Source organism: Bison bison, unplaced genomic scaffold, assembly GCF_000754665.1.
Source record: "Bison bison bison isolate TAMUID 2011002044 unplaced genomic scaffold, Bison_UMD1.0 scf7180017864213, whole genome shotgun sequence".
NCBI lineage: Eukaryota > Metazoa > Chordata > Mammalia > Artiodactyla > Bovidae > Bison > Bison bison.
In genome coordinates this window covers 11,899,956-11,915,316 of record NW_011494785.1, presented here as the reverse complement: position 1 = coordinate 11,915,316, position 15,361 = coordinate 11,899,956, and the positions used below count along the sequence as shown (strand labels likewise).

The following is a 15,361-nucleotide window of genomic DNA, read 5'->3' as shown; positions in this document are numbered from 1 at the left end:
CAGCGTCCATTGAGTCAGTGATGCCATCCAGCCATCTCATCCTCTGTCGTCCCCTTCTCCTCCTGCCCCCAATCCCTCCCAGCATCAGAGTCTTTTTCCAGTGAGTCAACTCTTCGCATGAGGTGGCCAAAGTACTGGAGTTTCAGCTTCAGCATCATTCCCTCCAAAGAAATCCCAGGGTTGATCTCCTTCAGAATGGACTGGCTGGATCTCCTTGCAGTCCAAGGGACTCTCAAGAGTCTTCTGCAACACCACAGTTCAAAAGCATCAGTTCTTCGGTACTCAGCCTTCTTCACAGTCCAACTCTCACATCCATACATGACTACTGGAAAAACCATAGCCTTGACTAGACGGACCTTTGTTGGCAAAGTAATGTCTCTGCTTTTGAATATGCTATCTTGGTCATAACTTTCCTTCCAAGGAGTAAGCGTCTTTTAATTTCATGGCTGCAGTCATTTTGGAGCCCCGAAAAATAAAGTCTGACACTGTTTCCACTGTTTCCCCATCTATTTCCCATGAAGTGTTGGGACCGGATGCCATGATCTTCGTTTTCTGAATGTTGAGCTTTAAGCCAACTTTTTCACTGTCCTTTTTCACTGTCATCAAGAGGCTTTTTAGTTCCTCTTCACTTTCTGCCATAAGGGTGGTGTCATCTGCATATCTGAGGTTATTGATATTTCTCCCGGCAATCTTGATTCCAGCTTGTGCTTCCTCCAGCCCAGCGTTTCTCATGATGTACTCTGCATATAAGTTAAATAAGCAGGGTGACAATATACAGCCTTGGCATACTCCTCCTATTTGGAGCCAGTCTGCTGTTCCATGTCCAGTTCTAACTATTGCTTCCTGACCTGCATACAGATTTCTCAAGAGGCAGGCAGGTCAGGTGGTCTGGTATTCCCATCTCTTTCAGAATTTTCCACAGTTTATTGTGATCCACATCTTAGACATGCTGTAAAGTTTATATTTAGATAGTCAGACATCAGTATATATACTTACCTAAGATCAACTGGCGGAATTGTATCTGTGGCCAGTGTTATTTGCTGTTGGGTCAGTAATAATAATAGTGGTAGCTCAGATGGTAAAGCATCTGGCTACAATGCGGGAGACCCAGGTTCAGTCCCTGGGTTGGGAACATGTCCTGGAGAAGGAAATGGCAAACCACTCCAGTATTCTTGCCTGGAAAATCCCATGGAAGGAGGAGCCTAGTAGGTTACAGCCCATGGGGTCGCAGAGTCGGACACGACTGAGCAACTTACGACTTGTGACCGTGAGTGAGCACTTAGACAGTGTATCTGGCACTGTTCTTAGTGCTTTATGTGCATCATCTCGTTTAATCTTCAGAAACTCCCTGAGGTGGTTATTCACACCTCCATTTCACAGATGACGAAACGGGCTTTGAGAGGGACCCAGTGCCTTGTTTAAGGTGCACAGCTAGTAAATGGTAAAGTTAGATTTAGTTATATTTGATTCCAGAACCCACATTCATCTGCGAATGAGAACATTTTTATTTATTTTATGTAGTATAGGCTAGGAATTCAAGCAAAGGATGTATTTCTTGTTCATATCATTAAGGCTTACTTGAACACAGAAATATTTCCCCCAAAACTACTGGCAAGTGAGGGTTTAAAAGCCATATTTTCAGAGGCCCTGTTATGACCCTTAACTGCTTAGTCTCATCTTCTCTTGTAGTTATATAAAAATTTCCAAAAAATCTCTTAAGCTTGAGAAAGATCTTAAAGCACAAAGGTATTCTGATAATCTTACACAGAGTTGGTAAAATTTCGTCATTGTAGGAAACACTTTAAGTGATATTATCTCTGTCTCTAAAATTTTCTTTATTCCCAGATCATATGTAAGGCATATGAAAAACATACTATAAGACTGGGAGTATTCAGTGTTTACTTTTTTAAGTGCAAAGTTCTTTTTTTTTTTTTAATGCTAGATATTACCTGAGCAAACATGGTTGTAATTGTCTGTCTTACCCTTTATGTTAATCAGATATTTTGTGTGTTTGTTTTATATACAGACTTAGTCCTCCAAATTGTCCTTTTTTGGGAAAAAAAGAATTACATGAAGCTCACCCTTGGTTTGAATTTTTAGTTCAGTGTCGACAAGTTTCCAGTAATTTAACAGGTATGGGTGTCCTATGTTAAAACAGAAATTGCTTTAGATAAATAACCAGTCTTTTGAATGGAATTTAAGTTGTAAACTCTTTAAATAAGTCATATAACTGTAGACAAATATTTGACCATAATCTAGACTCAGGCTTTATTTAAGAAGTAGATAGGTGATATGTGGTATCTGACTCCTGTTTTAATTTGCATTTTTATTGCTAATGAATTATATATTTTTATATGTCAGGCATTTATATTTTCTGCTTTGTAAAATAGTAATTCTGTCCATTTATCTGTTAGAATCAGTATTTTGGGCTTTCGTATGAGCTCTTTGTTGAAGACATTAATTGTTAGGTTGTTGTTTTTGTTTATTTTTCCCCTTGTTCATTACTACCTTTCAGTTTTCCTTGTTTCCATTCCCCGAATAGAAGTTTTTATTTTTATGTAGACATCTATTTTTCTTTCCCTTTGTAATCTGATTTCCTATTGCTTTTATGTTTGGAAAGTCCTTACTGTGGGTAGAGCTAAAAATTCATTTTCTTTCTTAGAATTATATAATTCTTATGTGTGTTTGAGTCACTGAGTCATGTCCTACTCTTTGCATCCCCATGGATTGTAGCCCTCCAGGCTCCTCTGTTTATGGAATTCTCCAGGCAAGAATACTGGAGTGGGTTACCATTTCCTTTTCCAAAGGATCTTCCTAACTCAGGGATTGAACCCAGGTCTCACACATTGCAGGCGGATTCTCTATCATCTGAGCCACCAGGGAAGCCCATATAATTCTTAGTTTAGTATTTCACTCTCAAGGAGAAAAATGTACTTTCTTATTTTTCAGATCCCAGACTGATCTTCCAGGCTAGCCTTGCAAATGCTCAGATACTGATTCCCAGCAACCAGGCCAGTGTCAGCAGTATGCTATTGGAAGGACATACCCTCCTAGCCCTTGCTACCACAATGTATGCCCCTGGGGGCGTCAGCCAGGTATGGACAGCACTTTTACATGTTATAGCAATATAGGACTGATTATAAGTTTAGCAGAAATACTGTGGATCTTCTAGATCTCAGTTGATTTAAAATGTAACCACGTACCAGTATTTCATTAAAGAGTATAAAACAACAGTGAATTTTTAAGCTTTATGTCATATCCTCTTAAGTTGAAAGGAGATCAATACAGTCAGCCCTCCATATCCAGGGGTTCTGCATCCACAGGTATGGAGGGGGCGACTGTACTACAGCATTTTATTTGAAGGACTTGCTGCTGCTGCTAAGTCACTTCAGTCGTGTCCGACTCTGTGCGGCCCCATAGATGGCGGCCCACCAGGCTCCCCCGTCCCTGGGATTCTCCAGGCAGGAACACTGGAGTGGTTCGCCATTTCCTGAGGTCCTCACATTTTGGTTATCTGTAAGGGTCTTGAAACCAATCCCCTGTGGATACAAGGGGCAACTGAATGTTGTGTAGAGATTTTTTTCCCCCTTTATTTGCTCTCTGATAGCCCAGGTTTGTTTTTAGGATGGAATCAAGATCTAATTGCTCCTTGGAGTAAGTATACTTTGAATCTGTGGCTTGGGAATTATTCTCTATTATTTGACCTCTTTGAGAGCTAAAAAGGAAATCATAATTTTTAGCTACCCTTAGAAACTTTTTTGAGGAACCCAGTGAAAATTTGCCCATCTCTGCAGTTTTGAAAGTGTAGCATGGCTGGTTAGAGGGAACTTAAGGATGCTGCTGCTGCTGCTGAGTCACTTCAGTCGTGTCCGACTCTGCGACCCCAGAGACGGCAGCCCTCCAGGCTCCCCCATCCCTGGGATGCTAGCTTAATTTAATTCCACCTGTTTTAGATGTTGCAGTATATCTTAACTTCATGGTTACTTACTCCTCTGTTTTTAATCACTGTTAGAAGTTAGCCATAGAATAACTTGAGACCTGAGAGAAAGAACCTAAGAGTCATCTAGTCTAGTAGGTTTTTTTCTTTTAAAATATTTACTATTTAATATATAATTAAATATTTAATGTTTTAAAATTTTAAATATTGTTGTAACAGAGCCTGTTTTCAAACAGATTTTCCTTATGCAGTTTGAAAGCCACTGGCCTAGCTGAACCTTCTAATTTTTTAGTTGAAGAAACTGAAGCCTGCCTGATACTAAGTATCCAGCCCAGGGCCACACAGCTAGTTTGTCTTAAGTCAGAGCTAGAGCTGTTGGCCTGTTACTCCTTGCATCTTATGAAAAAAGGACTTAAATTTGGAAAAGAGAAAAACATTATTCTGTATCACATTATCTGTCTTTTTATTTAGGTTGTTCAGAATGGAGAAAATGAGAACTCTCTGAAGAAAGTAGATCCCCAGCTACTGAAGATGGCATTAACTCCTTACCCAAAGCTTAAAGCTGCTCTGTTCCCACAGTACACCGCCCCTAGTGTCCTGCCTCCCGACATTACACTCTACCACCTCATTCAGGTATAGTACCGAGACATTATCAGCCAGAGTGGAAAAGAGAGACCATTCTGGGTCTTCCAAGTAAGGTAACGTGTGCATGCTCAGTCATTTTCGACTGTGACCCCCGTGAACTATAGCCCACCAGGCTCCTTTGTCCATGGGATTCTCCAGGCAAGAATACTGGAGTGGGTTGCCATTCCCTTCTCCAGAGGATCTTCCCAACCCAGGGATCAAACCTGTGTTTCCTGCATTGGCAGGCAGGTTCTTGACTACTGTACTACCTGGGAAGCCGGAGTCTTCCACGTGTAGGCCATTTAATGTAGGAAATTACTTATACCGAATGATAGCAGAAGAGAGAAGCCAAGTGTGTAATGATGAGGCAACCTCAAAATTGACAAAGATGGATGTCATCAACACCCCTAAGACTGCCAGAAAGGGGTGTTACTGAACCCAGCAATGGAGCCTCTCTGAGAGACACGCTCAGAACCAGGCTGCCTACTGGGGGCTTGGAAGAGAGTGTAGGCTGGAACCTTGTAGGAGATCCTCCAGAAAACACAGAAGGGGAAAGCATCTCAGTTTCTCCCCTCTTCCCACCTTTTCTCTCTCATGGCTAAATGTGTCTGGTAGCCAAAGCTCAGGTGAGTTTGGGAAATGCAGTTGTCCGGTTAAGGGCAGAGCACAGGAAAGGTGGAATTGGGTGGGAGGGCAGACAGGCAGTTGGCCAGCGTACTGGTTTGCTACTCTCATTGAAAGCTGCTTCATGCTACCGCTGATAAACTTCTATTTCTTCTCAGTGAATAGGGCTGTTCATTTAAGTCACCTTTTTCAGGACAAAGACTTCTTGAAGAATGTGAGAGAACTACAAACCCTGTACCCAGAAAAATTGCATATAATTTTGCTTATGTTCCCTGAAACCTATTGAGGGATCCTCAATTAAGAACACTTTCTTGACAGAAAACAACAAAATTTTGAAAAGCAGTTATCCTTTAATTAAAAATTAAATACTTTTTTTTAAAAAAAGAACACTTTCTTTTGATCATTTCTCACTTTAGAAGGCTTTTGCTTTTTTTCCTGAGTACAGATATTCTCATAGTGTCTTCAGTTAAATGTAAACCCTATAATCCTATAAAAATATAAAACCTCTTACTCTAATGTGAAAATTTTACAGACCTGTGCTACTAAAAATGTGGTGGTCCCCAGGCATACATGAGTCCGTGAACTACTTGTTGCTGGTATGTGTCAGAGGTGTTTTTTGGTGTGTTTTTAATGTAGCAAAACTTTCTTGAAGAAGGAAGCAGTCAGCTAGATTTATATTTATCACAAGCTTCTTATCTCATTGCAGAAATGAGATAAATGGATTACATAGATATAAGTGGATTACATAAAACATAAAAAATACATGTTTTACTACATAAAGTGGATCCCATCAGCCTAAAACGGAAGTGGTTTCCAGTTGTTGTTTGTTCTGTTTTTAGGTTGAAGCAGTTTGTTAGTCCTATTGTTTTAGGGAAAGTATTCCCTCTTCACTAGACCATAAGATTCTCCTTTCATTTAAAGTTAAAGCTGCTTTGGAATTCCCTGGTGGTCCAGTGGTTAGGACTTGGCACGTTCACTGCCATGGCCCAGGTTTAATCCCTCATTGGGAGCCCTAGAATAAATGAATGAATGAATTAAAGTATACTTAAATAAATAATCTAATACACACACACATACGTAAATAAAATTAAAGCTGCTCTTTTCCCCGCCACCCAAATCTGGACCTGATAGTTCTGTTGTCTCCTGTATGGTTCTCTGTCTCCTTCCCGCAGTCTGTTTACTGTCTGCTAAACCTTTGGCCTGCACATTTCAAACAGCCAGTGCTCCCTGCTCTCAGATCTCTGACTGACCTGGCCTTAGTCCGCTGTTTTTCTTGGCTGCTGGTATTGCTGCTTTGGCCCTCACATTGCTGTATCAGATCTCTGACTGACCTGGCCTTAGTCCGCTGTTTTTCTTTGCTGCTTTGGCCCTCACATTGCTGTAGCCCGCGACCCAGCTGTCTGTTTCCCGACCTGCTGCAGCACACCTTGTTGTATTTATGGTAGCGTTTTCTGGCCGCTTAGTCCTCTTGCCTTTGATTCCAAAGCATTTACAAAGCCCATTTTTACGTTGTAATTGTTGCTGGTTCTACCAAAAGACAGTAAACTTTGCAGACATAGTTTGAAATGAAGAGAGTCTTTAAAAGAAACATAGCCAGTTCTGTTTTTATTAAAGTAGAAAAATGTCTCATACCCTCTTTTTTGTTTGTAGCTGTTTTCAAAGAATTTATATCTAGAAAGATGAGAAGTTTTTAATTGCTGTGGAAAGGGAAGCAGACAGAAAGAGAAAGTGAAGCTCTTGCATATGATTTAGTTTACTTTAGAATCAGTTACCTTTTAACTCTGATTTGACCTCTCCCCTTTTTCAGTCATTGTTGCCCTTTGATCCTAGCAGATTGTTTGGCTGGCAATCTGCCAACACATTGGCTATAGGAGGTAAGTCATTATGGATTCTTCTTGCTTTAGAAGCATTTCAGCAGTGTTGACAGTAGAGGATCATTTATGTAAAGCCAATCTAGTTTTCTCCCTCATACTTTCTATCTTAAAAATAGAAACTTAAAAAAAAAACTGGTGTGCTTTTTTTTAATTGAAGTATAGTTGATTTACAGTATTGTGTTAGTTTCAGCTGTACAGCACTGGGATTCAGTTATATATTCTTTTTCAGATTCTTTTCCCTTATAGGTTATTACAAAATATTAAGTGCAGTGCCCTGTGCTATACAGTAGGTCATTATTGGTTATCTGTTTTATGGCACCCCACTCCAGTACTTTTGCCTGGAAAATCCCATGGACGGAGGAGCCTGGTAGGCTGCAGTCCACGGGTCACTAGAGTGGGACACGACTGAGCGACTTCACTTTCACTTTTCACTTTCATGCATTGGAGAAGGAAATGGCAACCCACTCCAGTGTTCTTGCCTGGAGAATCCCAGGGACGGGGAAGCCTGGTGGGCTGCCGTCTATGGGGTCGCACTGAGTCGGACACGATTGAAGCGACTTAGCAGCAGCAGCAGTATATGTTAATCCCAACCTAATTTATCCCTCCCTACCCTTTTCCCCTTTGGTAACTGTAAGTTTGTTTTCTATGTCTGTCAGTCTCTTTCTGTTTTGTAAATAAGTTCATTTGTATCATTTTTTTAGATTCCACATCTAAGCGATATGATATTTGTCTTTGTCTGGCTTATATCACTTAGTATGATAACCTCTAGGTCCATCCATGTTCCTGCTGCAGATGGCATTATTTCATTATTTTTATGGCTGAGTAGTATTCCATTGTGTGTGTGTGTGTGTGTGTGTGTGTATATGTATATACATATATATATCTCACATCTTCCATTATGTGTATGTATACATACACATATATATTTTCTGCTGTGTGAGAGTGTTTGTGTATATATGTGTGTGTGTATATCACATCTTCTTTATCCAGCCACTTGTTGATGGACATGAAGGTTGCCTCCATGTTGTACATAGTGCTGCTGCAGTGGACATCAGGGTGCATGATCGTTTTGAATTAGTTTTCTCCAGATACATGCCCAGGAGTAGGGTTACTGATCTTGTGGGAAGTCTGTTTTTAGTTTTCTTAAGTAGCCTCCATATCGTTCTGCATAGTGGCTGTTCCGGTTTACTTTCTCACCAACTGGGTAGGAGGATTCCTTTTTCTCTACACCCTCTCCAGCATTTATTATTTGATGATGGCCTTTCTGACCAGAGTGAGTTGATACCTCATTTTAGTTTTTTATAGATACTGAATTGAAAACATACTTTGAGTTAAAAGTCATGAGGTCACTAGTGCTGTACTTGCTGGAAAATGTAATATAGACCTTCTGCTTAAATTTTTCCTTTTCCAAAAATCCATGTTCACTTGCAGTATAGTATTAATATTATAAAGGTTAAAAGCGTAGGTGTTTTTAACATTAGACAGGTCTTGGCTCTGCCATGTAATAGCTGTATGACCTTGGGCAACTGATTTAACCTCCCGTCAGTTTTCCATGAAATAAGGTGAGTGACAGTGCCTTCCTCACGCGTCACAAGACTCATTTAAAAAGCCCTTAGATGGTGAGCACCAGGTGTGCACACACTGCCATGCTCTCTAGACCGTAAACATTTCCCTCATTTTTTTGTGTGCCATTCCTAAACTCTGCTTTTTCTGTTTCTTTTTTACTTACTCATTTTGAGTTAGCTTTTAATATCATATTACCTGTGGTGCCTCTGCCTGTATTACTGTAAAGTAGGATTCAAATCCATACTTTTCACATAATACATACCCTATAAATATTTACTGATGTACATAGAAGTGCATTTTCTAACATGTCAGTTCTATAAGTTCAAATTTCGGTATATTGAATTTACCTGGTGTCTAGCACAGTGCTGGGCCTGTAGGAGATATTCAGTTGGTGTTTGTTCAGTGCAGGATGAGGTAGTGCTTACTGCATTTTCAAGTGAAAATACTCATTCTAATCTCTGTGAGGTTACTGGAGAGGAGGCAGAATCCCCTGTGCGGTTCTGATGGCTCCAACTCCACCCGTTAGCCGGAGTCCTGAAGTCCTGGTGAATATGGAGCACTCGACCAGGTGTACTAGGGGAACTGAAAGGAAGCTGAAGACCTGTTCCCTGCCTTGTTTTTAGAAATTTAAAACATATTTGAAGAAATAAAGCACAATTTAAATGAAATCATTATTATGAAGATGTAATACGGATGTTTTAAATTGGAGGGTTGTATTTAACTAGAATGGGTGCTTCTTTTTTCATACGGTTTTACCACGGAAAATGACCATAAGGCAACTGCATGGTAATTTGGCTTTTGCAGCAGGTTAGAGAAAATTTTCCCTTATACAAAACCTCTATACTGGCCCCCCAAACCACTAAAAAAATTAGGGTCTTATTTGAATAAAAACTCAAGTTTGGGGACTTGCTTGTGGTTCAGTGGTTAAGACTCCACACTTCCACTTGAAGAGGCACGGGTTCAATCCCTAGTCAGGGAACTAAGATCCCACATGCTGTGCTATGTGACCAAAAAAAAAACAAAGACTCAGATTTGTTCATTTGGCTTTATGTGAACTCTGTAAATAATGGATGAATGAATGGTTCTACATGCAATTTTAAGTTATCAAAATCTATCTGCTCTTACAAAGAATACAGATAAGACGTGACAGTTTTTTAATCTCGAGGGAGGTGTAATTTTAAGGAATAGCTTTGTAAGATGACGGGCTCCTCTAAAGTCTTCAAATCTTTTTTTAATTAAGAACCTAGTCAGAATGTAAAAATTCCTTTGGAATTGCATGGGAGGATATAATTTTACTTCAGCTTTGAACTATGAAAATAAGAGCAGATGCACTGTTTTCCAGAAATGGTTCCTTACAGTTCAAAATGTTTTATCTCCTTTTTAAAATAGGTCTTTAGTGGTTAAGAAGCAATTAAAGGTTAGGGCTTGATAGGAACAATTATATCTTTTGACTTCATATTTCTCTAAAAAGAGAAAAAGTGTTTTTTTCTGCTTTTTCTATGGGCACAGAGGAACTTTGAAACACTCTGCTGGTCTTAGAAAGATGGTTTGATGTAGATAATAAGGTGCTCATGAATGCAACATGAGAAGCAAAAGTAGCTATAATAAAAGATTATTAGGGTATTAATGTGGAGAAAAGAATATTCTCAGTATTTTGGAAAAGGTACAATGCATTGGTCTTGTTGAATAGAGGATTTGTATAAATATGATACGAAGGCATTCACCGTGTAATGAGCTGTGTGAATGAATTAAAAAGCTCTGTGTGCCGATTATTAACAGATTTTGTAGTTAAAGGGTTATTGCCAATGTGAACTTAAAGAATCATCAAATACAGAATTATAGCATCTAAAATAACAAGCTCAATAGGTTTAAAACATACGTTTTTATGTGGCTTCTGAGGTACACATTTTTGTGTAAAATGAGGGCTACTGCTCCACATTAAAATAAAATTATTACATTTTGGTGGTTCACAGTGATACACAGTGGTACAAAGTGATGATCGCGACCAGTTTTCTTTCACCGTTGCCAAGTTAAGTTTTCCACATGCCGATCTGAAGTTAATCATGGTGAGGTGCAGAGGATTAATATTGCTTCACTTTCCCCCAGATGCAGCGAGTCAGCTCCCACATTTCTCTAGCCCTGACCTGGTTAATAAATACGCTGTAGTAGAACGTCTGAATTTTGCTTATTATTTACATCATGGGCGGCCATCATTTGCATTTGGTACTTTTCTGGTTCAGGAATTAACCAAGAGCAAGACCCCCAAGCAGCTGTGAGTATTTAAAATATAATTTATACTCTTAATAAAAAGCATATTTGTGTATTTTTATACATGCATTTATAAAAACCTACTGGAAACATACCACAGTTGGTCGTTTTATTTTTCATTTGTACTTTTCTGTATACCCTAGGAGTCTGGCACTTAATCTTACTTTGTGAATAGGAAAAAGATTAAAATATATTTTTAAATATCATAAATATATCTTAGAATCATGTCTTTAAAAATTGAACCAGGAGCTTGCCAAATGTTAGCAGTTTCAAAGAGGGAATTCTATAATTAGATGTGAATTCTGTATTTAAAATCTTGGTCTTTTATAATTCACTTTTGTAAAGCACAGAATTGGGAGGAGTATTTGATATAATCAGCAGCTAAATTCAGACTTAATATCTTAGTTTATTTTATAGGTAACTAATGCAACTTTATGGTAAAATATTCAAGTAAATCAGAGGATGAAAAGTGAAAAAAAATGTTTTGTCTCTCAGCTTCAATTCTATCGTACATAGTAAAAATAAGCATGGTTAACTTCTTGTGTATCTTTCCTCTGAATTTTTCTATTCATATAAAAGAACATATATGAGTCCTTTAAAATGCTTGAGCTTTATGATGTCACACTTTAGGTGCCATTAATTTTCTTGGTATTTTGTGTGAAAGTGAAGTCGCTCAGTCGTGTCCGACTCTTTGCGACCCCATGGACTGTAGCCTATCAGGCTCCTCCATCCATGGAATTTTCCAAGCAAGAGTGCTGGAGTGGATTGCTGTTTCCTTCTCCAGGGGATCTTCCCGACCCAGGAATAGAACCCAGGTCTCCCGCATTGCAGGCAGACGCTTTACTGTCTGAGCCACCAGGGAAGGGTATTTTGTGTACATATTTATAATTAATAAGATCACAAGTTGACAGTTTCTCATAAATTCTATTCCATGTTCCCCTGAATGAAGTTGGAAGCAAAAATTACTTGAACTATGAATAGGTGTTTTAGGCAAAGGTGAAATATAAAGGAATAGGGGGCTATGGAGCCAGAAGACAACTAAAAGCTACCAAGAACCTAAGTGGATGAGTACAGGGGGTGAAAAACAGCAGTGGGGGGACGGGGGAGGAAATCACAAAGTCCACAAGTATCACTGATGTAATTCCATCTGCTTTTTCTGGTGAGAAAAACGTTTCACGTGTTGATGTGATTTTTGATCCCTTTCTTTCTCAGGATCCAGCAAGTCGGCCATGAAGCCTATGTTTTAGGGCTCTCCTGCTTCCACATATCTTCGATAGGAGCCGCCTGTGTATGCTTCTTAGAATTGCTTGGTCTCGACAGCCTCAAGCTCAGAGTTGATATGAAAGTGGCCAATATAATTTTGAACTACAAGTGTGGAAATGAAGATGCTCCGTACAACTCTATCAGAGAGTCTCTAAGTATAGCACCTTTATGTCGTTTGTTTTGTTTAAAGGACAAGAGACAAATAGGTCTAAAGCATTGAATTGTGAGTGGTTGGGGAAGAAACAATTATCTTCTGCTTCATCCTTTTTCTGCAGAATGTTTGTACTTTATCTCATTTCTTTGGGCCCTTTAATGGGTTTCTGAAATGTCTCTGGGCCACACTCTTCAAGTAGAAATGCCCAGTTCCTGGGAATTCCCTGACAGTCCAGTGGTTGGGACACTGATTTCACTGCAGTGGCCCAGGTTTGATCCCTATTTGAGGAACTAAGATTCTCCAAGCCATGCATTGTGGCCAAAAAAAGAGGAAATGCCCACTTCCTGACCGTACTTTTCTCTTGACCATATTTTGTTGTTTAAATTTCTTATAGCTGAAAAACTGTCTAAACTTGCTCTGGGTGAAAGGGCAACCATCGAAGAGTTACTTGTTCTCTTAGAAGAAGGCATATGGAGCAACATTCAGCAGCAGCAAATACAGAGGTTTGTGAGCTGCAACCCTCACCTCTTTTTCAGGAAACCTGACCATTCCAGTCTGTGTTTGCCTAGTGTTTCTTCTCTCAGATGTTTCTGCCAGTCCCCCTAGACCTTATCTTCGTCCTCATGGAGTACTTAGCGTACTTTAATGCATCTTGCCATCAGTAAAAGGAGAATGAAGATAATGATTCCTTCTTTAGAGAGGGTTCCCAAGAGGTGGAGAGGAGCTTTGCCTCTGCTAGGGCCCTGCTGGTCTGAGACATCTCCACTGTTAACATGTCGGAATCGGGTGCAGGATGGGTCTCACAAAAGTTGACTCTAAGTGATGTCCTTGATTTTTTTTTTCTTGCTAATATATGTCAACTGATAATGGAAGGTGAGGTGACCGTCTTTCCACAGAAACCCCTCTCTTTACACATTGACGTCATCTTTCCTCTCTGCTGTCCACTGGGGTTGACCCTGCCACCCCAGCCCTGGGGGTGCACCATTCTCCTGTCCCTCCCTTCACAGACTGTGTGCTCAGCAGGTACCCTCCCCTTAGCAAGGAAGCCCAGGTGCCTGTCCGGCCTCCCTCTGACACTTAAAGAGAATCATGCAAGAGAATCAGGCACTCAGTTTCTCGAGGGACTGTTTTCTCAGTTCTCCTAAAGATGCTACATTACATAGCTGGTTTGACAGACACTTGGTTGGTACTGGTGTGGGGCGGTGGGGGGGTGGGAAAGGAATTTTGCCAGTATGCTGAGAAAGCTGTTGAGCATTATGGATGAAAGTTCTTTTTTCAAAGCCTTCTAATAAATATTTGGTGTTTGTTGAAAGGCATTTTAGAGAATATACTGTAGTTAAATTTATTTTTTGCTAAGTTTCTAGCTCAAAGCTGTATTTTAACAAGTTCTTTCCCTCTTACCCCCATATCCACTCCCAATTACAGGTTATCCAGTGAATCCAGCAGCCAGTGGGCATTAGTGGTACAGTTCTGCAGGCTCCACAATATAAAACCGAGCACATCTTACCTTAGAGAATGTGCCAGAGCAAATGACTGGTTACAGTTTATTATTCATAGCCAGCTCCATAATCACCACCCAGAGGAGGTAAGCCACCGATTGTTCCTGGTTATTAAAGAAGACAAAATTGGAGCACTTCTCAGAAGACAGTGTTCTTTCTGTTGTATATCATAAGCTTTTGTTTGCTATGGTGACTATTTTTACTGAGATTTCTGTGGGTTGGCTTCAGACAAAGGACTAGTCATTACTACCAAAGAGCTGAAAGAAGAGTTTGTGTGACTCTAGATTGAATCTGGAAACTCACTCAGACGTAACAAATGACTTTAAAATTGTATGGTCACTTCTGACATACAGTGGTCACTTCTGACAGTTCAGGGTGAGAAAGAACAAGTTTGCCTCTTTGTCCAACGTTTTTAGCTCCAGCTGAAATTGGAATTTGGTTGTCTTTTTTGATCATCGTCTAATATGTTTTTAGGTGAAATATCTTCTCCAGTATTTCAGCCCTGTTCTTCAGGACCACTTAAGACTGGCTTTTGAGAACTTGCCCTCAGTGTCCAACTCCAGAATGGACAGTGACCAAGTCTGCAACAGGTCCTCACAGGAACTCCAGAGACACAAAGAAGAGATGACAGATTTCTTTCAGATTCTGCTTCAGTGTTCAGAGGTGCCAGACTCCTGGTGCTGGCTCCTGGGAGAAGCAGTGAGACAAAAGGCCCCAATCCTCAGTGTCCTGGCCTCATGTCTCCAGGTGAGGATCTCAGAAAGCCTAAATTAAGGACTCAGAGGGCAGTAGAAAAAGCTGAAAGAAGACAGAGAAGGCTGACGTCAGGGAGGCTGTGAGGCGAGGGCAGTGAGGCTCCAGCGTGGGTTTGCAGGTCCCTGACACCTGTGCTTCTCCCGCTTAGGCCCTGGGCCGTCTCGTGCGCTTCCTTGTGCCTTAACGTTCAGTAACTGAAGTGGTCAGAGCCCTGGCTCCGGGCTGGCAGTCACAGAGAAGGGTGCTTTGGTGGGCCGACCTCCTCTGCTCTCCTCTTGAGCAGGACGGGGGATGCTCGGAACAGTCCCTTGGTCAGCAGTTCTATGGAGAACAGGCTTGTTTTCTTACACTCAGTACTTCCCTGACCTCCACATAGATCCCCTCAGGCTTTTGGCCTTTTGGTCTACTGTACTCTGCAGGACAGCTTATAATAGTCCCTTGGTTGTTCATTAGAGTTTGTTTCATGTCTGAAGGCTTTTCAAGTCATCTTAACCAATTTAGTGAGGTGACTTGTTCTCAACAGGAAATACCCATCTGTAGTTGTAGCATTGCTGGAAGCTTCCTCAGTCAGGCAGGCCATGTGTAGTCGTTCCTTACTTTGAAGAGTTTTTTCCGCTGGCAGGATGCCAGTGCTGTCTCTTGTCTCTGTGTCTGGATCATCGCCTCTGTGGAGCCCCACGTTGCAGCTGAAGCAGTGGGACCCCTTCAGGACTCAGCGGAGGGCCACGTCTGGGGCCTGGAGGACCTCTCCGTCATCTGGAGGACATTGCTAACAAGGCAGAAGATCAGGACTCTC

General features: G+C 40.7%; 1 protein-coding gene across 1 annotated transcript in view; it reads left to right on the top strand.

Annotated features, from left to right (window-relative positions):
• Positions 1-15,361, top strand: part of SPG11 (spastic paraplegia 11 (autosomal recessive)) — a 76,407-nt gene that overhangs the window by 28,290 nt on the left and 32,756 nt on the right. Inside the window, exons 17-26 of the mRNA XM_010845189.1 lie at positions 2,027-2,133; positions 2,950-3,095; positions 4,409-4,570; positions 6,993-7,059; positions 10,732-10,897; positions 12,106-12,311; positions 12,705-12,813; positions 13,736-13,895; positions 14,284-14,556; positions 15,188-15,361. Of these exons, the coding sequence (XP_010843491.1) occupies positions 2,027-2,133; positions 2,950-3,095; positions 4,409-4,570; positions 6,993-7,059; positions 10,732-10,897; positions 12,106-12,311; positions 12,705-12,813; positions 13,736-13,895; positions 14,284-14,556; positions 15,188-15,361 (1,570 nt within the window). The remainder of the gene's footprint in view (positions 1-2,026; positions 2,134-2,949; positions 3,096-4,408; positions 4,571-6,992; positions 7,060-10,731; positions 10,898-12,105; positions 12,312-12,704; positions 12,814-13,735; positions 13,896-14,283; positions 14,557-15,187) is intronic.